General features: G+C 37.3%; 1 protein-coding gene across 1 annotated transcript in view; it reads left to right on the top strand.

Moving 5' to 3' along the window:
* The window catches only part of TCF12 (transcription factor 12), a 168,508-nt gene that overhangs the window by 17,542 nt on the left and 123,379 nt on the right, over positions 1-27,587 (top strand). The window contains exon 4 of the mRNA XM_082488652.1: positions 27,319-27,392. Within this exon, the coding sequence (XP_082344778.1) occupies positions 27,319-27,392 (74 nt within the window). The remainder of the gene's footprint in view (positions 1-27,318; positions 27,393-27,587) is intronic.

The raw sequence follows: 27,587 nt of genomic DNA, 5'->3' as shown, positions 1-27,587 counted from the left end.
TTGGTAATGTGCAAGATATACGTTTGATCCTTCACTGCTTTGTTATTGTAGATAGATGTCTTCTCCAACTTGTTGAAGAATGTTTGTTCGAGTTAAGTGGTAATGCCACAGAATATGAAAGCAACTTTCATATTTATTTTGGCAGGATTGTGTTATCCAAAAGCTCACAACAAAGCTTAAGATCATCAGTATTTGTAAAGAGTAGTGTTCAGCTTTGAAGCTGGGAAATAAAGAGCTGTACTACTCTGCCCTTGGCGTTCTGCATGCAGGTGGCCACCTCCATTCCCACATGTTTACTGGTGTCCGCTACCAGGTTTCTGTTCCCAGTTTTGGTAGCTGGGGATGTCTCTGTTCTGGCCTTGATGTGGAGTACTACTCAGTTTCTGAATTAGTTCTTTTTAATACGAATTTTGTTCTCAATTCCAAGGAAAAATAAAGATGGCCTGTTAGAGAATGATTGTTTTTTGTAAGTTTGTTAGTGGTGCTGCTTCTAGTAGTAAGTATTAATGTCATAATTAAAACTTTCTTAATATAATTGCCATTGGGTAGCAAAAAAACCAGTCAAGTTAACTTTTTGCGTGGGGTAGATTTGATTTTGTCTGGATGTTCAGCTGATGTTTAATGATTTTTTAAATTTTATTTGGTCATTTGCATTGTCCTAGACTTGCTTTCATCCATGTCATTAATATAGCTAACTGCATCTAGGAGCACGTGATTCCTCCAGGCATTTGTACAATATGAACCAAATGAGTGCCAAGTCCTGAACGCTGTATTCTGTGTTGTGTGTTTCACTTTCAGTTAATCTTTCTAACATGTCTCGATAGACAAAATGCCCAGGGACAATTCGGTAACTTTCTCTTTCATTGCTGTTCCTGGTGCTGTGATTTTTTTTTTTTTTTTTTTTTTTGATACAGTGGTATCTTGCAGAAATTATATTTTTGGTGTGGGTACAAGAAAAGAATGCATGATAGATAGAGTGGTGTGGATGTATTAAGAATAGTGGCTGTGTTCTGAAATATATTTTGCATCACTTTTACTGTATGTGTATTCTTCCAGAATGGCTTCCAGAATTGCTCACCTTTGAGCAGTTTCAAATCTTTTTCCTTATAAATCACTTGTCTTAAAGTTTCTTCTCACATGTATATTTCCAGAAATGTACAACTAAAAATGTAATTGGGAGGCACAGAAGAGTCTGCAGTCACCCCTGAACCAGTGGCAGATCTAATGTTTTGAGACTTTGCATTCTCACGGGGCTAGGAATAGGCTTTTAAATAAGATTTTAGCCTGCTTTTTCCTCTGAAGCCTCATGACTGATTGACTTTAAATGCAGACAGATTAAAAAAAACCCAGCTAATTATTTGTTTCCAGCCCTCTTGGAAGTGATCTTTGAAATACACGCATGATACATAGAACTAATTGGCATGCATCCAGAATTACCCTATTGAGAATGACATTATTATTTCTTCCTAGGAAGTTTGTAGAACTTATTCAGATAAAATTTAACAAGCTAGGGAATGACTTCATTTCTCAGAAGTCTGATACCTTTTCTTTGAAAATCCTGAGCACCTGTATGGTGAAATGCAAATTTGGTATCTGTATCAGTTGTGGTTTTTGTTTTCCTTTAAAAAAAAAAAAAAAAGCTTAAAAAGTAAAGCATGCTTATGCTTGTAAAATACCGTGCTGCATTCTGTAACAGCAGTAGTAATGAACAAACTGGAAGTGAAAAAGCAGCAGAGGTGTCTGGTGTCCTGCTGCTGTCAGCACTGAAGTACTGGCCCGCTGCCTTCCCTCCTTGATCCTGCTCTGTCTTGGAGTGCAAATGGGATGAGGCTGCGACGTGGGTTGTTGAATCTCTAATTCTGGTATAAACTAACTTCTCAGGAAAAGGAATTTCTCCTTTCCTTTATCCAAAACATTTTTAGTATTTGTGTTTTGATTGTTTTCTCTAAACACGTGGAATTTCAGTGAGCATTTTCTAATTCAGTGAAATTTGTTAATTTTTGCCAACTTTGTCACTTTCCACTTATATAATTTTTGGGGCTTTTATCTTCTTGTATCTTCAGCTGAAGCATTCTGCCAGGTAATCTAGTGTTAGTATTCCTGTTTCTACATAAATTTATTCCAGTTCATCACAGTTTCTTAGAATACCTTATCCTTCTTAATCATTTTAGAAGCTTGCTTTTTTTCTTGCTGATCACTTTAACTTCTGACATTATTCTTAAGCAGTTAGATCTATGCCTTTTAGGAGTGCCAGGTTGATTAAGAAGTTTGCCCTTTGGATTTATATTGTGGCCTGTGTCCAGTTGCTAGTGTTTAAGAAAAAAAAATATCGTCTCAGAAAGGAACTGTACTTAAAACTCTGCTTTTATTATGAGAATTATAAGAAATGGACACCTGGCTGTAGGCTTGTAACCTACTGAAAGGTCTGCATCTCTTTTGACTTCAAATTAAAAGAACTAATATATTCTTTTTTTGCAGAATTGAGTTTTCCTTTTAATTGAACAAACAAAAAAACCTTTTAGGTATGTCCTGGTTTCAGATTTATAGAAGTTCAGTTTATATAAGGGATTTTTTTTTTTTCAGTAGTGGTGGCAAGAATGGGTGACTAGCTTGTGTAAGAGTATCCTTATTTTAGTTCTTCCTCCTCAGCCCACTATATGCATTGCGCATGCACAATAACCTCCTGCTTACTCTTATAAATAAAATGGAATTTGTCTGTGTATCTGTGGTTTGAGATGTCATTTAGAGAAATAAAGACCTCAACTGGTGTTGACTTTATTGATGTTTTGGTTGGACAGACAACCAGGTGTGAAGTCTAATGATGTTGGCTTCTATGTTTTATACTTTTAAAATATTTTTTTCTTTTTTTTTTTCCCCAAAGCCTGGGGATGATTCATGCTGAGATATTAAGGAACACAGTATTTATTGCATGCTGAAGTACAGTTGTACAAATATTTTAATGTAAATTTATTTACTGAATGTAGCTATGAGTAATAAGTAAGTAGGATGTCAGTAGAAAAGTCTGTATGCTGTTTCTTGTTGCTGACAAATCTGTTTTGGAAAATTGGTGTCATTACTAGTCTAGATTATCTTCTGTAGGATTGTTTTCTGGAGGGATGCAGCTGATATGAGAATAGCTGTGTATGTATGTGGTGGGCATGGGGTTAAACATGCTCAAAATTGCAAAGGTGAGGAATCAAACCCAATTTTTCCTGATACTTACTGATTTGCTGTAGTACTTGCTGCTATGTGCTGGTAGAGGGCACGTGAGATGGGAGTGCAGGTCTGTTGGGTTTTGGTTTCCCCCCCCTCTTTTTACTGCCATTACTTAATGGATGCAATTCTTGATATTTATTTAGTCTGCCAGTTTGCTTTTCCCATAGAAGATCATAATATCCCTTTTTCATTGCGTTCTAGAAAAATGAACTGTTTTGTACTGAGTTAAATATGCATGTATTACTGGTTTCTTTAAGGGTACTTGACATGTAGCTTATATTTTCCAGCCATGTGCTATGATTTTTACATAGCATTTGCGCTATGTAAAAATGCTGTCATTTTGAGAAGTGAAATTTGCAGGCAGCAAAACTATTGTTTACTCGATAAACTCAGTATTGTCTGCCTTTATAACTCTTATGTAGATCATAGAAACTAGAACACTACTACCCTAAAACTACTCAACTGAACATGGCTAGTTTATAATTGGTGTAAAATTTTCAGCTACGTCAAAAATACACCATTCTGTTGGTGTTTTAGGTACTAAGCTTTGTCACAATACCTTCATTATGAGCTTAGGTTGGTCTTCCGGATCGTATGTAGTCATCAGGCTTTACATTTCATTTATAGAAAATGCTTATGAGCACCTTTTAATGTACTGTAATCTTATTAAGCCAAGTTGCTGCTGTTTTGCGTTAGGTTTGTTCTTTGTATCCCTTCATGCTGAAGGATATAGTTGATCATAAATATAGTCTTGACTATTCTTGATGGGGGAAAAAAAAAGATAGCTTTACAACTACTTTGAATGTATACCAATATTACATTTGGCTGTGTACAAAAAGTAGTGCTCTGCTATGTATTTACAATTCTTCAGCATCTGACTCTAAGTTCTATTTACTTTTGAATTATTTTGGGGAATGTTTCATTTCCATCTAAAAATGTTTTCTACTGTAATATCTGTATGTGTTCTTCAAAGGTACAAACAAAGTAGTTTGGTGATTTTCATTAGAATGCTTTTCACTTACATCCTTGAGACTTTTCTGTAAATCCCTCTTTAACAGTTCTTGACATCAGTCCCTGAAGGCACGGAGCCAGCATGTGGAGTCTGGAGCGATCAGACCCAAGCTCGAATCGCAGACTGCTTGCTCAAGGACGTGTTTTGCTCAAATCCTTAGGGGAATGTTGACCTTGTCTTTCTTAAAAAAGTGGCACCTGCTGGCTAACCAGGAGGGGCTTTGAGGGAGTTTGGAAGAGGGTACTTTGGTCTTGGTAGGCCGTAATACAATACTTGAGGTTGTGAGGGCTAAAGAAGTACTTGGCTCAAGGAGTGGATAGATAAAAAACAAATGGAAATTTAGATCCTTGGGACAGAAACACTGTTTTGATGCATACCTGGTGTTCTTTATTCTGGTCTTGGCAGTCATAGTATGATTTTCCTTGGTGTTCCCTGTTTCTGCTTTCTTTGGATTGTGCTGCAGAACATTTGGCCCGCTTGTGTGTAGAATTAGTGCCTCAAATAGGTGATGTTAATTAAAACAAAACAACGTTAACCTGATTATTTTGAAGTAAATAGTTACTTTCTTATAAAGCAGCCTAATGTGGAGGGATCTCAGCAGTTCTTTAAGTTGTTAATTTTTAGTTTTGTAGAATGAAAATAGACCAAGGAAAAACTCTGACTTCCCTTTGCAAGGTCAGTGTATAAAATGCTATTCACAGCTTTTTATCTCATTTTGTAGTTTTATGGTCTGTGTATCTAATGAAAAGTAATATATTTAGTAGGGAGCAATGAGACTTCATGCTGTTATTTCCAGAAGATTGCTAATACAATAAAAAAACCAATGTTTGTCTTTTTTGTTACATTTACATAGACTTAATCACAGCTATTGTGCAGTTTTGAGCCGAGAGTTAAAATGTACAGGATTATGTTTAAGCGGAGTTCCTTTTTCTTCGTCCCTTCTCTGAAAAAAAAAAAAAAAAAAAAAACCCAAAAATTTAAATCTTCAGATGCAGCAGAGCGGGTTGTATAGAAAGGATGGGAAATATAATTTGTATTATATGCAGGTCCGAATCGGCGTTTTTTTTAAATAAGTTGAGTGTTAAATTCTAGGCTGCATTTAGTAGGGTAAATTGCTTATAATTCTGGAAGCACTGATCCTGATAGGAAAGGGTGATAATTAGTTTCTAATATGGACAGAATTGCTGTTATTAGCTGTGCTCCACATGTTTGCTTCCCCTGTGGCATTCCTTGGGGTGCAGCAGATGGATGAACAAGGGGCAGAGGTAATGTGTGCCATGATCGGCTGCTGCTTTCCCCCAGGGATACTTCTAGAATGCTGATATCTTTTTTTTTTTTTTTTTTTTTTTTCCTCTTTCTTTCTCTTTTCTTTTTCAGCAACTTTGCTGAGATGTATCAGAATTTAATTTATGGCATTGCTCCTTTATAATCCATTAATCCAACCATTTGCTATCAATATGTTAATGCCTTAAAGGATGGGCTGTTGCATGTGTGCTGGTATCTTAAATCTTACAAAGTCAATATCATGCTTAAATACTTTTCTCTGTTCTGTGAGGTTGTGGCATTAATTGTCTGATATTGCTTGTTACTGTTATCTGATCTTCTGTAACATGATCAACCTTTGAGTTGGAAAATGGGTATTATTGTGGTACCTGGATGACAGAATGGAGCCTGCTATTGATGAGAATTGTCCTTTTTATTTAAATCTATCCCAAGTAACAGCTACTCTAATTTTCCTTTTTTTCTGCTCTTGATTAAAATGTAGGCAGAGGTTGTTGGGGGTGGTGGTGGTGTTTTTGTTTGGTTTTTTGTTTGTTTGTTTTTAGAGCTAAATCTATTCAAGGTAGTAATGTAGACTACCCTCCCTGTTTGCCATCCCAAAGAGTAGATAGAGTCTTGCTTAGGTAAGCACAAGGAGAGGGCGACTGTCCCGTACTCCAGCTGGGAGGAGGGCCAGCACTGGTGCCCAGCTCTCGCCTGGTGGCACCGCAGCTGGCTCAGAGCCTGCAGGGAGATGGTGTGGGCCACATGCCTGCACACCCAAAGGCAGGGGTGCTCCTCTGAGGGGTGACCATGGAGTGCTTACTGAAATGATCAGGAGCACATATGCCGATTATTAGAAAATATTTTCTTTGGTGATTTTCAAATGTTTTTGCTTTGTTTATATCTGTGTCTCTTATTTTTTTCCTTGCTGTTTACTTGTTTACTCTTCTTCCCAACCTGTCTCACTCCTCGAGTCCCTGGAACTCCTTTTTGCTTGTTTTGCAGTCATCACTTTTTTCTCCCTCCTTTTCTTCTCATTTTTATTCCAGCATTCATTAATAAAAACTGATGTTTGCTCTGTTTGAATCTAGCTGGGACCCTTTTTAATATGAAAAAACATCCGGTGAAGTAATTCTTACCTTTTCCCATCTTTGCTTCCAAAGACAGATGTAGGTGTAAAAGAGAACTATAAACTTAATATATCAATTGAAAATGGCTTCTGTGCAAATGCTGCATGTAGTATTTAAGATTGTACTACAATACAGATATGGCACAGATAGTTCCTAGTTTGCAGGTAAACTTATATCCATTGGTGTGTGTATATATATATATGTACATATCGGTGTGTATATATTAAAAGCAATTATTATAGCATCAATCAGTGTATGCATCCATTCACAATAATAAGTCCATGTAAAAAATGCCTATACAGGCATGTAATGGCTTAGTCCTTTAAAAAAAAGGCTCTGTGTGGAGATCTAGCATGTCTGTGTGTCTCGGTCAAAGGGAATGGGACTTAAATGTCTTTTTCAGACTGGGCTGTAGCTGGTTTTGGGGTATTCCTGCCTCAGGCTGGCTGTCATTTGCTAGTGTAGAGAGCTACCTGTCTTCATAAAGGAACTGTAAGGGCTGTTTCTGTTCACTGTTGTAGGTATTATTTTGTGGAAGATTATAATTCTTATTTGCTATTAAATAGTGCTTGTGGTTTGGGTTTCTCAGGCAGTTAAGTGAAATGGTTGCTTCTATGAAGCAAAGTCTGGGCTTTATGACTTCAATGTGAACTTGTGGAGCAGTAGACAGCTTCGTTACCTTTTGGAGTGCACAGTGTGTAGTGGTTTGGGTGCTGACATCTGTCTGTGGAGTTCTGCGGCACTACCTAGTTGTCTTGGTGTGCGCTGAAAGCTGTCAACCGCTCTCCGAGATTTCAGATTGTTTTGAAATAGGGTGTGGAACTGACTGTGCTTTGGTGACTCATTTCTGCCCCTAGAGGCTGCTTTGGAGGGTTAAAGTAAGAAAAATTACATTTTACTAGGACTACTAGAAGAGATTATACTGATCCGAAAGACAATAAAAAAATGTCGAAGGTTTAGACTCCCTGAATTGTCACACAGGAAAAGTAGAGAGTAAAAGCCAAGCTGCTGCTGGTAGTGTTCTATCTTGACAACTGGTTGTGTATGTGCTAGTGCTGTAGAAAATCACAAAGTCAAGAGAGCAGAGGCATCTGAAAAAAAAAACAACCCAAAACCAAACGTGAGGGGAAACTTGAAAGTAATTGGTCCTGGATTAAATAAAGTGGAAGACCTAATAAAATAAAATGGAAGTCTACATAGTAAAAGCAGTCCTGGTTTTGGACTTTGTAACTTTTATATGAAGGTAGGAATCTCCATCAAATTTGCTTTCCACCCAAATAGATGGGATAGTGATGGCTTACTACGTATGAATGAAACTGCAGTTCATATAATAAGTTTACCAGAGAAGAGAGAAGGAAGTCAGATGGCGTGATATCAGGCTTTAGCATATGAAAGCAGTTGAATTTCATATGTTTTGTTAAAAGAAATGTAAAACCTTTCTAGTATCTAATAATTCTTCCTTAAATCTTTATTGAAATTCTGGCCAGCATTTTGTTCAGTGCCTTAAATATACATGTCAAATACCTAAACTGAACTCAGATATCTACCTGGCTAAACTTGAATTTCACTGTGGTTGCCAGACATGTAGTAGTTTATGCTGTTGATCAGGGGAGAAGAGATTAATGGCAGTGAAACGCTGGATTGTCCCAACCCAATGCTGGGTACATCATTAAGCTGTTGGGGGTTGTGGGGAAACCCAAACCCCAAATGAATGCCTTCCAAGAGACCGCTTCCAGACAAAGTGGCTGTTCTCATAGCCATGTGATATTTTTTTTTTTTTTTTTAATTTAATTTTCCTTTCTGATACAGACAGTAAAGAAGATCAAATATGTGCTTGAGAAAATGTTTAGGCTTGCGGAACAACTGTAACTGAAGATACTTACCTGTGATAATGAAGTAAGTGTAGCGTTCAGCACAGAGAATTAATAAGTTTGCATCTTTGGCTGAATCTTAAGTAGTACCGCTGTTTTAAGTTACACAATTTCTGGAATAAATTTCAAATTCCTCTATGTGTGAGTCATCACAGACACAAATAGGTCAAACTTGAAGTAAAAACAAAGTTGTACTTTCCTTGTGGCTCCTTTTAATAGTTTGGATGTTGCTGTCTGGCATCTAATGTTGGATGAATACCTCTCTTCTGTTTTCTCTCCCTTATTCTTACACCTCTTCAACATTCTACTGTAGTATTTTGTGTATATATATTATAAATCATTCAGTAGAACATTTGCAATATTGTGCTTAGTTAAACAGTAATACGCAGCTGTAGCAGATCATGAAAATTTACAGTTCTGTTTCGTATTCCTAAATTACGGATCGCTTTATTTATCTGGACAATCACTTCATGAATACTTTTTTGGCTGATTCTGTTGCCCATATGCTAACATATGTAGAGAATAATTCTAAAGAAATGTTGCTCTTTTCTAGGTTTAATGTCTGCCTCTTGCATTCTTGAATCACTCATTAAAGCAGAGCAGGCCTGTTGCAGGGTTCTTTTTCTTCTTTTCTTTTTGCGTTGTTAAAAGTGTTTCTTTAAAAAGTCTGTTAAAATCTTTGAACTTTTGGTGACAGAGCTAGTTTCTGACTTCTACTGTGGTTAAATTGCTTCTCCTGTAACTGACATTTTACTAAGAAGTTGGAAGAAATGCTGTTTGCAGTGAGGCACCTATTGATTTCTCCAGTCAGGTTTTTGGCAATCTGCCAGATAATAATGTCTGATTAAAAAATTTTACAGCTACTTTGAGGTGTGGATATTTGTTTGTTTGTTTTTTTCAGGTTCAGCTTTGGCCTGCACCTTAAGAAACTTTGCTTAAACGCTGAGATGCAGTCTTATAAGAAAGAGGAAGGATACTTCTGTATTATAGCTCAACCATTTGAAACTATTTTCAGAGATTCTGGGTTGTCTTTATGATTAGTGAATTTTCTCCAGCTCTAGATCAAATTATTTTTACTCTTAATTCCTTTCAGATGATTTTTGTTTACAATTGAGGCAGAAAAGATTTGCTGAATTCTTCATATGCATTTGGGAACTTGAGAGAAAACAGTCTGGTAGAAAATTTTACTTTTTTGGGAAGAGAATGAACTTTTCTAGAGCCTTTTCTTGAAAAGGATACACAGTTAATTTGAGGGATTTCTGCAAAATTTACCTTTTTGTATCAATATATAGCTGCTTGACTTCTGTACAGAAGCTGCTTGGTCAGATTCACTCTTTTGAAGTGCTAAGACAGACATAGTATTGGAATTTTCCTGTTGGCACTTTGTTAGAATCTGCAGTATTCTCAGAGAAATTAGTGACTTTAAACTAAGATGAATCTCCATGGTTAAATCTGCAAGTTTGTCATCAGGAACATGAAATTTTCTGAAACACTCTCTGCTTGGCTCACGTTTTAAAATATTTTTTGTTGTGTGATTGCGGTAGAAGAATACTTTCTTCTGCAGTTTTAAAATGACTTGTGAATTTCAGGGTTTTGTTTTGTGTTTTTGTTTTTTGGTTTTTTTTTTTCTCCTTTCTGCTTTTACTCTGGGTTCTTGAACTGGCATGACTAAAGGAAGTAATGATTTATTTGGATGATAGGTTTTATATTTATATATTTTATATACAAACGTGTGTGTATTTTCTGGACTGTGGAACTGCTTTAGACTTTTATGTTTTCTTTCAATATTTTTTCTTGTCTGCTTTTGCTACCACGTATTACAGATGTGGGTATGCAGTGGAAATCTGTTGACAAGGAAATTGCACCTTCTGTCTGAGGTTTGTGGTGTTTCTAGCACAGTGACTGCAGGTATTTTTTGGTTGAAGACTTGCAGAAGACGTCCTTTATGAGATAGGATTTCAAGTAAGTTTTTTTTTTTAATAAATGCTAATCCACTTAAGGCTCTCAGAAATGGCAGAGTACTTCAGTGCTTCCTAAAATTAGGTGATCCTGAAGTTGTAGGGAGGCAGTGTCTGTCACCGCATGCAGCGGTTCTGGCAGTGATAGTGCAAGATCACGTTTGCAAACTGCAAATTGCAGTTGTCTACTGTGGTAGACAATTCAGAGTAGTGTGTAGCCTGGCGTGAAACTGGGGATGTTGCTGTTATTGGTACTGCTGATGGTGGTAGTCAGCAAAAAAGTTTTGCTCTGAAGTAGTTAATCTGTTATTTGATAGCTTCACTGTGAATCTGGACAGTGAGATATTTAATATTCTGATCACACACTCAAGTAATTCCTTCACACTCTGGCTGCTTAAATAGGCTGAAGAGTGCAGAGCTCCTTGATGCAGGGAATTCTGCTGATAGGATTTCTCAAAGGTCGTGTTATTCAAAGAACTTTTTGCTTGCTTTGTCTGCATAGTTGGATAACATGAGTGTTCTGGATTAGTAGATGGATTCCTTGTTTTTAATGAGAAAAATTTCCAACAGCCAAGACTCTGACTTGGCAGAAGCAGGTTCCTAAACAAATGCTTTGTCAGATCAACCCACTGACCACTGCTGCTAGCCTGTGTCGCGTAAGTGATTGTCTGGAGACTGAATTGTTTGTGTCACTGACAGCCAGATCCAAATACGGTAACTGGATGTGTATTGAAGAGGATGGAAACTTGGAGAACCTTGGAGAAAAACTATTTCCCAAAGGGAAGGATTGGCATCGCAATCAGGAAATAATCAATCATCTGTAGCATGTCCTAAAGACCAATACAATAGTAAACAAACATAAGAAAATGAGATTAAAGTATTTAAAACCCAGTGAATTAATGCTCCAGGGTGAAACACAATTTTGTTGAGGTCTACTCTGTTTATATTGACCAATTTCAGAGCAAAAAATATGGTTTCTGTGTCCTACTGGTGTAGCAGATATGGTAGCTTTCTCCTGTCTCATAGTGTTGATGCCTAACTGATTATTTGTTGAAAACTCTCTTGAATTCCAAACCAAAGTTTTGTAGATGAATTAGGCATTAATGGTATTGCTGGAGGCTTGTTAGATTATTTTTTTTTAAAACTAACTTATTAGTCTTCTCCATTAAAAAAAAAAAAAAAAAAAAAAAAAAAACTGTGAGCCTTTCCTTTTCAGTTTCATAACTTAAAATGAAGTTGCTTCTCTCCTTCATTCAAGGAGCAGCTGCATCCGAAATGCCTGGATCAATGTAGTGGAATTACGTGTAACCAAAAGAAACAAATCAGAGATTTTATGTAGCAGGTGTTTTCCATGCTAGTTTCCTGCTGAAATGAATAGAAAGGTTTGATTAAACCTGATATCTTTCCTCGTGTGTGTCTCATACACTTTCAGAGAAAAGATACAATGATTGGAATTCTCATGATCCTTTTCACCTTATAGCATATTAATAATATGTATATTCTTTTATATCTTAACTCATTTTCTTGACCTAGTAAAAGAGATTTTAATTGTTGTATGGTATGTATTTTAAATTTTTGAACTGTGTTTGAGCGTTTATTTCTCAGTCTTCCAGAAGGACCTTTACTGTAGCATATACATTTCATGATTTGAGTTGAGCAAAACTCTGTGGTCTGGGAAGTAATTTTATCATTTGATTTAATATAGAAAACTTTGTGTTTAAATTTGAAAGTAGACTGTGACATCTATGTACTCATTTCCCAAAGCAATTCTCTATAGACATTCTTGACATTAAATTCACTAAACAGTTATTGACAGTGGTAGCTCTCTTCTGCCATTGAAAAACGGATTTATTCAAGTACTACTCCTGTGATGAACCAGTTCAGGAGTTTTGTTTGTTTTCATCTGCCTCCACATTGGATTAATCAGAGAAAAATTATATAATGAAAAACTTGATATATTTTGTTTCATTTTTACTGATATGCTTTTAGAATACTGACCTCTACAGTCCTCTTTAGACTGCTGGTGGCCTTGAATTATTTTGTTGACTTTTCAAAAGCAATAGAAGTAAATCCTACAGAGAGATTTTTCCTTTCCAATGAAGCTGACAACATCAAGGGTCAAAGAAAAAGCTAGTAAAAACCTAGCTAGAGCATTTAGCTCTTATTTCCCCCTATTTCTCATCAACAGCATATTGTCTTCTACCCCCATAACTTTTTTTTGTGCTATAACCATATTTACAATCACTAAGTTCAGGCAGAATGTTAAAAGTATTCCATAACTTAAGAGCGTTCATGAAGTTGATATCTAGACTTGTTCTAAATACTTTTTTGTTGTTGAAATATGTGCTGTCTGTGGAAACATTATGTATCATAGGGTTTTAGTTAACTCATGAACTTCTGTAGGTTATCCATCCTTTTTTATTTTAGTATCCTTGATGCTTTGAGGATAAAATGCTTTTGCCTGTGCTTTGAGTTGCTTGATGTGATTTAGATGTAGTTTGGAGCTGTCAACTGCTGTTAACAAGGTGCTGTGATTGAGCTAATCAGCCCTGCTATGAAGTGGCTGTGGTCTGGAAGCGTAACAGCCTTTTAAGATTGCTGCAGTTACAGACTTCTAATTTTGGAACTGTTTTAAGAATGGCTTGGAGTGGATTTTCTTGTGTAAAAGATGGCATGTGCAAAATAATGACACTGCTGTAATTGTAGCCGCTACTTTTCTTAGGCCAAATGTTGTGTTTGATAGACCTGTATGAAATACAGATGTTTCCTTCTATATTTTTTGTAGTTTCTGTTCAGCAGAAAATGTAGTATTATGATTTAACCAAATCCTGTAAACCTGCCTGGTGTTAGAATGAGGGATGTGGGTGTGAAGGAGATGTAGTTGACTCTTGATAGAAGAAGTGCTTAGTAAAATAGTAGATCAATAGAGGTGCCACATCAGATTCTTCTCTTGCTGGTCTGTAACTAGCATTATGGATGGCATTACTCTGGATTTAATTGAGCGCAGCGAGTATAGAATTTTGGCTTCAAATGTACTTCATTCTTAATGGAAAATAAGATGAAGTGGCTTAGCTTCATCTGTATTTTTAGAATCTTTTGAAAAGTACTAAGCTCTGGTTTTACAATGAAAGAGTTAAGAACCTATATTCAATTGAAATTCTGTATGAATAGGGTGTGTTAGTTTTTTAAGACTTCTTAAAAACCTAATTAGTCCTTGGATAACTTAAAGGCTTCACGAATCTTAAGAGGTCCCAACGTGTGTGAACTTTTTGTTCACTTTGAACCTTTTTTAATAAAAGCAGGTATAGATTGTTTCTCCATGCTTTTTTTTTTTATCTGTTATTCTATTTTCTTTTTAGTGTAATATTTCATAGTTTTTTTTTTGTTTTTTTTTTTTTTTTTAGTTTTCTCTTGTTCTCCCATAATAGATTCAGCATTTAGATAATAATACACTCCAAGTCCTTCAGGAAAATGAAAACTAGGCTAAAGAGCTCTTAGGGCCTGAAGCATGTGCAATGTTATGGTTTCTTGATAATTGGTTAAGAATATATATCTTACTCAAGGCAAGTTATGCCCCATATGTTTAAAAATTCAACAGTGAACTTGAAAATGTAAAATGAAGTGGCTTCAGATTTATTTCTTGCTTTTTTAAAAGAAAAGCCAAGCAAGGAAAAAAATCCTAACAACAAACTGTATTCTCTAATGTAAAGTTGATGTTGTAATTGGTGATGTACACAGATTTTTTTTTTCTTTAAAGTCCAAATTGCATATATATACACCTGAGTGATGTGCATGTTTACATCCTTTGTATGATCTTTTAAATCTAAGCTTTACATCTTAAGATATGTGCAATGAAGTGGAACAGAATTGCTACTGGAGCCCTTTGTACTTGAATTTTTACATTTGTTTCACATGCGTCCTGCAAGGTGCTTTAATGTGTTTAATTCACTGCGCTTTTATATCACTTGTGAGAAATTCAATAAAGTACTTGTGTTGGTTTGGCTGTCGGGAAATCCCATGTGTGTCTGGAATGGGCAGAAAAGGACACGAACATTGTCCAGTATAGCCCTTCAGTTACATGAGCATTGCATGTTTGTTTGAATTCAGGTGAAGAGCGTTTAGTTATGAATTCACTTCAATTTACAAGTATGTATTAATTTTCTTAAAAAGTATGTGGGCCAGCCTTTTCTAAAGCAATACGCTCTGCATTTTTAGGGCACGTGAACACGTGTTGTGGAGCTGTATGTGATGTTTATTCTGAATTGCCCTATTACACGTGAGTCGTCTTCGATGGTTTTCTTCTGAACTCATGTCAGTAATCCTTCACATATAAATCAGGATGTGAAGAGACATTTGATGCCTCATTACCCTTTCACAGTGTGATCTATAAAACACTTAAGTGATAGTATGTTGCAGGGTAATAATATTTTTGTGATTAGAACATAAGAAATTCTTTCCCAAATACTGAGTCACGGTTGTATCTTTCAAAAAGACAGAACCTGTTTTTTAATTTTGTTATTTTACATATTCAACAGAATGTGAAGAGTCTGTATTATGTTAGAATTATTTGATAATCCTTATAAATGGTAACATTTTATTTTTAGTGGCTGAGCAGAGCTCGGCACTTATACAAACTTCATTGTATTGGAGTGCTGGAGTATGAAAAACTAAAGTACAAAATGAAGCAAAGTCTGAAAGCTGTTGCCAGAGCTAAAAGCAGTAACACAAAGACAACCGAATGCAGGATTTAAGGCCAACAAAAATTAAACTTAAAGTCACCACCCAGAGGGGCAACGTGTTTAAATTGGCTTGTTTTGGCAGTGCTTAAGATTCTAAAATACAAAAGAGAAAATAGGCAATAGTAGTTTATAGAAGCAACTTATTTGGCATGTGGAACCCAAGACTTATTTTGGCTAAAATTCAAAGTGTACTTCAAAATTTTTAAAAAAAGATTCTTAGTTTTTGTCCTTTTAACTGCAGAAGGAAGAGAGGGAAGGAAAATTCTTGGGTTTTGTTGTCATTTACTTTGAAGTAATTTACTCTTCCTCTAAATTTTGACTAAAATTCTAGCAAGTGAGGGATAAAGCATGTGTGTGAGTTTTCTGGCAGTGTTGAACTTCCTGGTAACCTGTTTCTACCCTAACACTGAGTAGATTCGATATTTTTAAGATTTTGTGAAGTTTATTGGTGTTTGATGTAATTCAAACATGCATTTATTCAGTTATTTTTCTCACACACTGGCATAGTATCAATGGTCCAATAAAGCTAGTAGTCTCTAAGTAGGCTGCAGGATATTATGCATCACCACACTGTGATGTCCATTTCTCCCCTCTCCCCTTCTTCCCAAAATACAGAGCTAGTGAGTGCTTGGGAAGTGATGGGCTGGCTTCCCTGGCCCTTGGTGCAACCCTGACTTTGGTCTTGTCTGGTACTCGTGCTCTTCCTTTCCTTTCTGCCAGCACTGGTGGTGCTCTGGCCCGGTAGTGGAATACTTCTGTGAGCTAATCTGGCCAGAAACCAACAAGGGATTTTTTTTTTATGGTTCCGTTTCTAGTTTCTTCCTGCTCTGGTTTACTGCAGGACCCTAGAAATCACCGGTGCTAGTCTGAGGGAGGAAGAGCAAAAAGTCGGGCTCTGGTCAGTGGGGCAGCCAAGGGAAGCAGGATGGCCGCCTTTGGGTGGCAGCCAGCCCTCAGCTGTTAGGAAGATGGGCTTGTGTTTGCATACAGAAAACTGGACTTAGAAGCTGTTGTCTGGCAATGGTTCCTGCATCCAAATCCCTTGTGAGGAGTGGGTAAATGTTGCTCGCCTGTCTGCAGGCTCACTCCATGTGCGGAGATGCTATAGTGCTGCGCGTTGGCCGAGGGCTCTGCTGGTGGCGGGGCTGGCAGGGCAGCGGGCACTTGCTCTGCTCGCTGGGGACTGCAGGGGTTGAGTGTCCTTACACCTAGTCTTACTCATCTGTAATACTAAACTTACGCTATTTGTCCTAATTTTAATGTAAAATCATTGGCCTCTGTGTTCTCATTAAGTATGCCTAGAAATCTGTTCTTAATTTTAAGGTGTAAATTTTATAGGAATGAAGCTGTGAGGCCATTTGATGCTTTTGTAGAAGGAGAGACTTTGAAAACATCCTGGGAAGAGGAATTTAAAAAAAATAATTAGTTATTGATTGCTGCTTCCTTTTTCACTACAGACTATTCAAGTTAATGCTTGGAAGTGTTTAATACTGTGTTATTATTGTAGGAAGTCTAATTACCAGGTAAGGGTGCTTTTCACCACGGAAACGCTGTCTACAGTGTTTTATTGGCTTTCAGCATTTTCTACCTATAACCTACAGAACTGCTGTAACAGCATACTTTGAGAAGCAGCAGCAATTTTTTTTTTTTTTTATTCAAAGTGCAACTTGTCCTCATTTAAAAAAAGAAAAAAAAAAAAAAAAGGCAGGCACGAGTGGACTTTTAACAGCAACAGGTATGTCAGTTCCAGCTGTAATGTTGTTAGAGATTGAAGGCAATTTAAAATGGGGTTACTTGAATATAAATTCCAGTTCTAACTTTTCCATCAAAGTTCTGCAAAGTATGGTTTCTAAGTGCATTTTATTACGAGTGTTTTAGCTCATGTAACACTTGTTACAAGAAAGGCATTGAAAACTCACATTTCTATAAAAAGTGTGATATTTAGGATTTATGCCAAGGAGAAATGTTATGCAGTCCAACCAGACTATGGAGTATTAAATGAAAAGCTAGCAGAAGAAATAGAAGGAAGAGTGGCAAAGTCTTCAAACAGGAAAAGAAAGTCTTTCTTTAGGTTAAGAAGTAAAGTTGGAGAAATCCTGACATCTTTGCTGGCAAATGTAGCTATTTCTGGACTCATTTCCACCAGACCCAGATCGTGCCAGATTTAGTAGTTATTTTCTGGAATAGAGAAATAAGTTGTTTTTTTAGTCAGTGTCATACTACTTTAAGTTCTTTTCAGAATAGTTGGATGTTTCTGCTAAGTTAGCAATGTTAAACTGTTGTTCTTCAGCATTTAAATACCATAGTGCTGAACAGGGAGCCTTGACTGCTCTGAGTTGTTACTTGGTTGTTCCTGATCATCTAAAGGTGCAATTTTGTTGTTGGAAGGTAATCTTTCCGGGTTTATAAGCTGTAACAACATGGGTTCAGTAGCAGAAGAGTGTTAAAACATGGATGATCCTGAAGCACAGCAGAAATTAGTAGGTCAGCTAATACCTTTTGCTTATGAAGGAAGAAGAAGCTAGTGAAGACAAGTGTCAGGCAACTTCCTCCTTCAGTGAGCATGGCGAGACATCTTGGTTCAGTGGGAGGAACAGCCTTTCTTTTAAGTAAAGGGAAAGAGGGGAAACACTTTATGAACGGAAACAAGCGTTTTTGGGGATCGAAGGTAAACTAGGCGCCCTCAGACGTCTCAGTTGCTGCTGTACTGCTCTGCATTGGCGCAAGGCCTGTTACCATCAGGCAGCGATCTTCCTTCCACCTCGTTTGTTGATGTAGGAGACTGAGCTGTATCGTATCAGCTTCCCAGCATTGCGGGCACACCGTCATTTACTGCCACTCACGCCAAGGGAGCTGTCAACACAAAGCCTGCCTGCCTGACTCAGCAGGCAGCTAACAGCCCAGGCAGCGAGGAGCTACATTCAGCAAATATTTGGGCAGATTTAATGGTATCTGGGAAATTCAAAAACAGGCTTCTTTCCTTTGACGGAGAATGTCATGTTTTCTTACTTTGAGAATGAGACTCAAAAATGCCAATAAAATCTCTGTCAAAGAAGTGGTTGGAAAAAATGTCTCAATGTTGAGGAAGGAAAGGTTTCTTGAATTTTTTTGTTTGTTGGGGTTTTATTTTAAGGCGTCTGAGGGCCCTGCTGGCAGCGCAGGCTGTGCCAGATCTCCGTTCTTTTTTCAGACTGAATTCTGGCTATGACTTTTGGAAGTAATGGAATTATTGAGAACTGTTGGGTTTGGACCTCTGCAAAAGGAGAACATCTGGCAAGAGCTTTACTACACTCCAGCTAGCTTATGGAGGGGGAAGCACAGTGCAAAATCCATACTGGAAAAAGTAATCCTTGATACTGCAGGCTAATGCTAACTTCCATCAGCTCAAATGCTCGGCTGTATAAATGCAGGTAGAGATACTTCTTGAAAATTTTTAATAGTTTACTTTAAACCTTTTTTTTCCCCTCCTCAAATTCGCGTAAAATAATAAAAGAAAACACATTTTGCTCTAGGCAGCTGTATTACTGAGGGCATAGGTGCTATCTTTCCCTTGGGCAAACCAGCAGGGCACTTCATTGTGCTGCAGGGCAATACTGCAGGGCTGGTGAAGCCCCAGCCTTGCAAAGGTGTCTTTCTTGGATGAGAATGAAGAAATAGGGAGGGTTTCGTCTTGATTTTTGGCAAAAGAGGAGAGAGATAAGTGAGCCAGGTTGTAATAATTACTTAATTCAAAATTTGCTATATTTATTCTCTTGTTTTTTCACATGTAACTTAGAGCTAGCCTACCACATCCCTGGCTTAGATGAACAGATGTGCAGTGCTTGCATTTATCCATTAAGCATTCTCCCCTGTTTAAATACTGAACAGATAGACTTTGTTTTTAGAGTTAAAAGATGATGTTTAATGCTGACATGTTCATATAATAGACACTTTCCCCCAGCTGAATTGAAAGAGCCAGAATTCTCTTATGAAGAACTTATGTTCACACAACCCCTGATGTGTAACTTCTGCTTTGTTCAGTAATGAGAGTTCAGTCCTGTTAGAAGTGCTCTTTAGAACAAGTAATTGTAAGAAATCTTCTTTTTAAAGATAAGCCTGTCTAGAGGTAAACCTGAAAACCTTTCAAAGTTCTTTGTATTCTATATGCTTTGTTTTATGAAAAACGTACGATTTTAGTGTATTGCTGTTTTAATGTGAGATTCCATGCTGCTCTTAATAGGTAGACTTTACATTTCAATAGTGTAGGGTAGCCAAAAATCTGATACAGAGATACTATGTACCTTAGTGAAATATAGGTTTTCTTCCACATGGTTTTAAGAAATGGTTTGGTCTAGATCTTCTGAAGATCAGACTCAGAATTCTGTGATCTTGACTGCGTATCTGTAAATATCTTTGTTTCCAGTCATAGAAGTGTAAATGTGGGATTGCATTGGCATTTCCTTGGTTATACTGTATATTATACTTGTCATTTTACTTAAGGTTCAAAATCCTGGCTCACTAGGATGCAAGGTTTTTATCTGATGCTTTATTTCTCCTCTGGTTCACCTACATGAACTCAGAAATTCAAAATATATGATGTTTCTCACAAATGTGTTTTTTCAGCTCTTTTTTTTTTCTCTGCTCACACTCCTTACTATGTCAGAGGGTCTCTTTTTTTCTTGAAAGGTTTGAGTGTTAATTAATGCATTGATGATCTTCTAAGTATCAGCAAAGTACTTTCAATTTGTTGCAATTGGATAATTTTAATTGTATGTGTAGAAAGATGCAGATCATCGTCAACACCATGAAGGGATACGGACCTCAGGTTGATCTGGGAGTTTCTTTTCAAGAGGGTCAAAGTTGGCTGGACACCTTGTGATACAGTAAATGACTGAAAGCGCTTTTTCTTAACATTTTCAGACACATTGTTAGCAAAGCTGTCAGACTTGCAGTGTTTTCTTTGCTGGTGAGAATTAGTGCCTCAGTTCCACACTGTGTAACTCGGATTGCATTGTGTTGTGGTGCCTGGCTTGGCAGGCTTCTGCACTGTTGTAATACAGTTGGTAACAGTAGCTGTTGACCATGAGGCTATATTTGATTATTTTTGGCCTGCTGTGTGCAGTCTTGTGACACTGGCCTTGAATTGGTGTATATATAAATATATATTTTTAAAGTGTGTGGTTATATAAAGCTGTTGAGTCATAACTGAAGTAACCACAGGAAAATTTGCCAGTAGAATGGATTATTATGATACCTCATGTTGCAGGGCTGAGACTTGCTAGGTAGAGCTGTTCAGTTTGATACTTTGTGGTTCAATACAGAGAGGAAAATAAGCAGCATGATACAATTTAATAGCAGTTTAATTGTGTGTGTGTGTTTGCATGTGAATAAAAGCTCTGCGTTCTATCCCTGCTAAAGGCTTGATCTCTAATCTGGTTTGCTTTATTCATATTTGTAATCAGGGAGGTTTCAAAATATACTCTGTGTGCACACGTGTAAATATTATTTATATACAGGATATAATCCACAAAGATCAGCATTTAAATTTTTCTTTTAGAATTTTAACCTTAAATTGGGTGGAAGAGTAATATTAAAGCTTGTATTAAAGGGATATTTTTTTTCAGGGGCAAAAAATAGCTTTACTGTGTAGTGCTCTGAGCACCTCTGTGGATTTGTAAGGAAAATCCTTTTTTTTTTTTTTTTTTTTTTTTTTTTTAAATAAAAAAAACCACCACCCAAAAAAACAACCACAAACCAAACCCAGTTTGAATGCTAAGTTTTATAGCTTTTGTCATTAGCTTATGCTTGAACTGTCTGAATAAACATACACAGATAACAAATATATTGTGTGCAGCATATTGCGTACGGTATTGTAAATATACTCTCTTCTTTGAACTGTACCTGATATACTTTTTCTGGCAAGGTGGGTGTAGCAATGTGCAGTTTTCTGATTTGGTACAGTTTGGGTGGGAAATGCCAGTTCCAATTTTATTTTGAGCAGGTTGTATTGTATTTAAAGTGTCCGGGTCATGCCAGGTCACTTGGTGTGTTTGGTGATGTGATTTAGAGCCCAGGAAGTAGGGAACACAAGGAGGGAGAAGTAGGTAACTCCTGACATTTCTGTAAGAGTGCTGCTGTTACAGGAATTAATAATCTAGTGGTGTTCTTCTTAGGGAATACATGGGCCTTATTACAAGAAATGAATAGGATTGTTTGTGAAATTAAGTTGAAAGTAGTAATTGCCTTTTTTTTAAAATAGCAAATTCTATTTAGGTAATGAGTGGAAACAAATCTAAAACATACTTGATAGTTATACAGGAACTGTATTACCGGTACTGACTTTTGATGTTAATAGACACTGTTAAAACAAATTAAAGCTTTTCATCAATTTTCGTGAACCAGCATGATTTTTTTTTTTCCCCATTTTCCTCTCACTTTATATAATGTGAGTATTTTCTTGTATTAGAAAACGTTCTTCAAGTGTACACCCCGGAGTTGTATTCTGACTTGAAAAAATGCTGTTCTTGCAAATAGCTTTCTGTATGAAAGTATAGGTTTTAAACAGCTTTCCATTAAGAGAGGATTCAATTTGCTGATACGTGTTAGGTTACAACTAATTTTTAATTCGTGTTGATGCTAATTTTGGTCGAAGTTTTGGTTATTGCCCAGGCAAGTTATATACTTGCTCTACCTTCCTCCCATTTGAATAATTTAGTTCTACTGAAGTTTTAATTGTGATTGCTTATTCTGGGGATAGAAATTAACTTTTATAGCGTATCTTATTGCCTATTCTTAAAATAATATCCACAATAACTGGCATAGTGGGTATTTATTCTTTGCTATGTCAGATAATGGTGCTCTGGGATTCTCCAGGATAAACAGTGTTTCAAACATTCAAAGTAATTTATTTACTACTGTTAATAATCACTATTGATATTTCAAACGCATCTTACAAGCTGATCTTTGGAAAGAAAAATATTCAAATGGAAGCTAGTGTTCTATGGGTAATAATTGAGATAACCAGTGCCTCCGCAGGGTGATTTCAATCCCTGCAGCGCTTCTTTGCGCTTTTAAATGTCTGCTGTTAGAGGCTGGTGGTTAACAACCTCAGCTCTCATGGTTATAAACCTGACTGGGCAGGTGGGGATGGATATTGAAACTAACAGCTCAGGCCAGGAGAAACCTCACTTTTAGACCACACGATGAATTAACTCTTCAGTCTGTGACTTGGTGGTTCTGTACAGGGAGTAGAGTGAGCAGCATCAGGCAATTTAATAACATTATCTTGGGAAGTTTCCTGAAGGAATTGTGGAGTCCAGAGTTTGTTCCAGACAACTCTGACTCAAGGTAGTGGTTCTGTGCCATATCCGTAGCACTTCCATTAATCTTCTGCAGAGCAAAAGGTACAGCAGGGGATAGTGCTCTGCTTCTCCCACTGGTGCCTCTAATAAGCAATTCTGTTACCTGGGGGGGATTTTCCTTTTTGATCCAGAGGGATGGTGGGAACTTGGTATCTGTGTGCTGTAAGGCAATCGGTACATTCTCCAGGAAACACTGTGGATTGAGATTTGATGTTTCTAATGTTTGGGTTTTTTTGTTTTTTTTTGTTTTTTTTTTCCATGCTTGAAGTACTTCCCCTTGCCTTTCCTATGGGGGCGGAGGGTGAGTGCAGAGAAAGCCCTCTATTTATGTAGTTTGAAATGAAAGTGGTTTGTCTTTTACCTAATTATAATGGCGCTTCAGTGGTTAGACTGTTGATAGGTTGCCTGGGTTTCATTTCGCTTCTCAATTTGATTAATGCCCTTAGCTTTGTATATTTTAAGCCCACCACATGACATCTATTGTCAAAGCTGCTTTTGGTTTTGAGAGTTTTCCCCCCACTCCCCCAGTAATAAATGTGTGGAACTATATCTTGTTTTCAGTTGTTTATCTGACTTGCAAATTTCAGGTTCTTTGTTATAATATAAATTATTTTAATTATGTTATTAAAAATATTAACTCTACTATAAAATGAGAAATATTTTCTATTTGGAATCAACAAGAGGCTGAGAACTGGTCTTAACCTATTGAAATTTAATTTTTTTAATTGAGATAGCATTTCTCCATCAAATAATATTTCTCATTGTGTCCTCTTACTAGAAAGTCTAGACCTGAAATATAATTTTAGGTAATAATTTGTGTCATACTTCACAATAGACCTTTGCAATATAGGGTCTATCGGTAGATTGATTTGTTTGGATGTCTAAGATGCAAAATACAGTCAATGCTGTTATGGGTTTTGCTCTAGTTTTTTTTCAATTGATTTCAGTTGTTGAATCTTATCTGGAGGAATATCATTACTCTGAAACAAAATCGGATAAAGAAGCTATAAAAGATAGAAACTCATACCTTGAGTACCTAGTATAACAATCTGCAATATGATTTTTTTTTGTCAAATCATTTATTTGATCAACATCATAGCAGATGGTAACCCTAAAAAGTATATTATCTTGTTTACACAAACATTAGAGCCTGTGTGTCTTGAAATAAGTTTTAAATATGGTCGTCTTTGTCTTATACCAACAAGAACAACAATTTTCACTTCAGTTTGATTCTAAGATCCAATTTTTTTTTATTAGATGGATGTTTGGACCTGTTTCTTTAGAATGAATAAATGAGTTGAAGTAGTGAGGCAAGAGGTTTCTTCAGCTTTTCTTCCAGAAGACCTTGAAATGCTCACAGCACCGTATTAAAAGTGCCATTAAGCGAAACATTTTTAGAATTCAGTGCATAAAGGCAGAAAGTGTCCTCCTGCCTGCTTGACCTGACCTTCCCGAGGCGGGTGAGGACCTCCAGCCTTTCCTGTGGCCTGGTGGGTCCCAGTTGTGTGCCATGCCCTGTCTGTGGGTGGCCAGGGAGGGCCAGGGCTGCCTGGCACAGCGGTGGGGAGTGTCTGGGGAGCTGTGGGAGCCACACTAGCCACAGGCTGCCAGCTCCATCTGTGCAAACGAGGATCAAATTTATCAATTGCTTCCTAGCTAAACTGCAGCGTATCCGCTATAGAAGTAGCAGATTTTGAGTGAGAACTATGAAATCAACTCATGAGTCATTTCAATTACTTTCCATCCTCAATGCCTACTAAAAAAAGGCAGTGGGGGTAGAACCTCATTATACTTCTGTCTGCCTGACTGCATGTGTCTGTGTTCCTAGACCTTTTTAACACGCAGTTGTTGAATTTCCCCCTCTTTTGCATTGCTTAAACAGATTGAGATACTGCAGCCTTTCCCTGTGCAGTGTGTTTTTCAGTGCTGTGCTAACTGTCACAGCTTTTCCTGTGCCCTTTAACACCCGTGATGAATTTGTGGGTACTGGAATTGGCCACTGCCTTTCCTTGTGGAAGGGGTTGTATGGAGGTGATGATCCCCCTAGTTCCTCCATTCTGTTTTGCGTTTCCCAGGAGAACACCTGAAGCCTTTTGATGACACTTTTGCTTTGAGACTTTATTGAATTTATCACCACAGATGATCCTGTGTTCTTTCTTCCTGTGTGTTCCCCATTTCAGGCTCTCCTTCCATCTAGGCTCCTGGCTCATTCATATAGAGCTACATTGGGCTGTATTAAAGTTGGCTGGTTGTGCCCAGCCTGCTGGAGTCTGTCTGGGTCTTTGTCTCTTGCAGCATTTGGTGGTTTTTTATCTGTCATGGGTGGAAAAAACATCAGTATACAAACCAGGGCAGATTCCTTGAGCACCACTGTAGACACGTGGCCAGTTTGCTGGGTGAGCGTTGCTCCCTCATTTAGCGTGTGCGGTGTTGGTTGGGACCACGGGCAGCAGGGGTGTCGAGCCAAGTCAAATCCAGATGTCCAGCGGCAGTAAGTCAGAGTGCCGGGGTCTGTCTGCAGCATATGAAGTTCTTCCTTGTAGCCTTCAAGGAGCTTCTAAAGTGTGAATGCATGTGCCTCGGGTACAAATTCTGAATAAAGGGTGGGTCTAGATAACAGCCTGTTTTGGGCTTGTAAGAAAAGAAAAAGGTGCTGTGTGAAAAAGGAAAAAGGCACCTGGCAGAAAAAAGGAAGTGTGTATCAACTCCTGACTACTCTAGCTAACCGTTCTGGGCTTTTTTAGAAGAAAGAATTCTGGGAACCGTTTAGAAATTAGTTTTCCTCCCCATCTTAAACTATTACATTTTCTTTTACAGCAGTTTCTTTAAACAATTTATTTGCATAATTCAAGTGGTAAAATTAAAATATGAGAATTTTTAGCTATACATGTGCTGATTTAGCAGAACCTTAACATGAGCCCTTATGTCCCACTGACTCAAATTTTGAAATGAGTAACATGTTTTACTGATGAGGGGTCATGCATCCAAACACTCTATGCATAACCATGATCTACTGACATATTTCCTAAATGGGTTGATAAAATGTACTGTGTCTTAGACTTTGTCTTGCAGTGAGATATTTCCCCTGCTCTCCCTCCACTCCCCTTTCTTTTTGAAACTAAAGCAATGGAAGAGTTGTTATGATAATCACTGGATTACTAGCGCTGTTGTTTCTGGCAGAAAAGAGTCAGTTGTGCCAAAAGATTACTTTTGCCTTTGTCAGTGCCAGCCACGACTTTTTACTCAGCTCCTGGATCAGTTACAAGGAAACAACAACAATGCCGTCAGCTGCAGAATGCAGGAAACTTCCACAAACTGCTGTCTCAATGTAGTGGTGGGTTTGCATTTTCAGAGCATTCTCCAGCCTTGAGGATCTTTCCTGCACTACACAAAAGGTGTCTGTAGTTTATCTGGGTGATTGTACTGTACTTTCAGTTTAATGTGCCTTCTGCACACTGTCTTTGTCAAAACAGTATTTTGTAGCTTCATAAAACATGAAATCGTGATTTGAATAATGTTAGTCCATAGTAGTTGCTTACAGTATTTCCTTGCATTTTGTTTTGTAGTATGGCCAGTCTGAGCAACACGCATGAAAATTTCATAGTTGCAATATTAAGTTAGGGTTTAGGGATGATTGTGTGGAGTAACTTGCACTCAGCTCTTATTTATAAATTGTGTCAGTTCTTATTTATAAATTATGACATATAAAGCTTCATAAATAGTTTATACTATATATCACATAAAGAATTTATGCTCTATATCAAAACTCTATGAGAGAAGTTTGGGTGACAGGGAGCTAATGAGTTGTGTTTTGTAGGACAAAGTGCATGGAAGTCTGCAATTTAGGACAGAATTGTTCCACCTGATAAAAAAAAATGTTGTGATACAGATAATCAGGAACCCAATTACTAGGATAGTAACCTTATCCTATATGAACGAGTTGGTTATAGGAATTCAGGTACTTGTGCAATTATTTGTTTTGGAATGTGGTTTAAAGGTGGTTTGACCAATTAACTTTGGATGGAAAGTAATTGGAGAAAGTGTTGGCAACAATATTTCTAATTGTTGGCTAGATAATACAGGGGATATGTACTCTGATAGTGAATTTAAAGATCTCCTCCTTTTTTCCCTTCCCCTTTCTCTTTTGAGCTGTAACCTGGATTTGCATAAAGGGAACTGATTCTAAAAGAACCGTTATAGAGTTAAAGATTCCTCTTTTCGCAGGGCAGACACCACGAGTCTCTGTGGGTTTTTTTTTTAAGCCATTGAAATAGAACCAGTCTGTCTTGCCTTTTCCCCCCCTTATGCTAAAATATCTTGCATGTCATGTAGAGACTGAGTAGGGGAAATAATTTCGCACATTTTACAATACTTAAGCAAGACATGAGCGCAAAGGGTAGATAACAAGTATACATTTCACAGTATGTGCTGCAATATTCAGTGCTTAAGATGCAGGATAAATCAGGCTGTGCAAAAAGCCCGGGTAACATCGTTGTGCTTGTTTTGTTACTCATGCTAATTTCTGATGGATTGGGTAGGGCAGACACTGCAGATTGGCAAATCTTCTTGACTTTTTATGCTCCTGTTTTCAGCAGCTGCAGGTGTCCAAATGAGTCGGTTGCTTTGTAGCCAGATTCATTAACACGGAAACTGTTCACCTTAAGTTTTGTTTTTCGAAATCCTGCTTTAAGTATATGGAAGCAGATGAATTTGCTTTCAGGTTGCATTGGAGAACATTATGCTTTTGCTGTCTTTTCTTATAGGCCTGTATTTTTCTTTTTATTGCTAGGTATGGATGAGCGAACAGGTGCCACATCCTGGGGAACAAGCGGTCAGCCAAGTCCTTCGTATGAATCTTCAAGGGTAAGGTTCCCACATAATAATTCATAGTGAAAGTTTATGGGAATGTACAGTGAAAATCGGCAGATGATTTGGCAATGTTTTTGATGGGTAAGATCCTTTAAATACACAGATTAGCATCTTTTGGAGACTTTAATGACTTTGATATGCTGCAATAGTGATCAGATTTCTAAGGCTAAAAATATATAGGTTAAGAAT

The sequence above is a fragment of the Vanellus vanellus genome (assembly GCF_965231255.1).
Source record: "Vanellus vanellus genome assembly, chromosome: 11".
Lineage (NCBI taxonomy): Eukaryota > Metazoa > Chordata > Aves > Charadriiformes > Charadriidae > Vanellus > Vanellus vanellus.
This window is presented reverse-complemented; position numbering and strand designations above follow the sequence as displayed.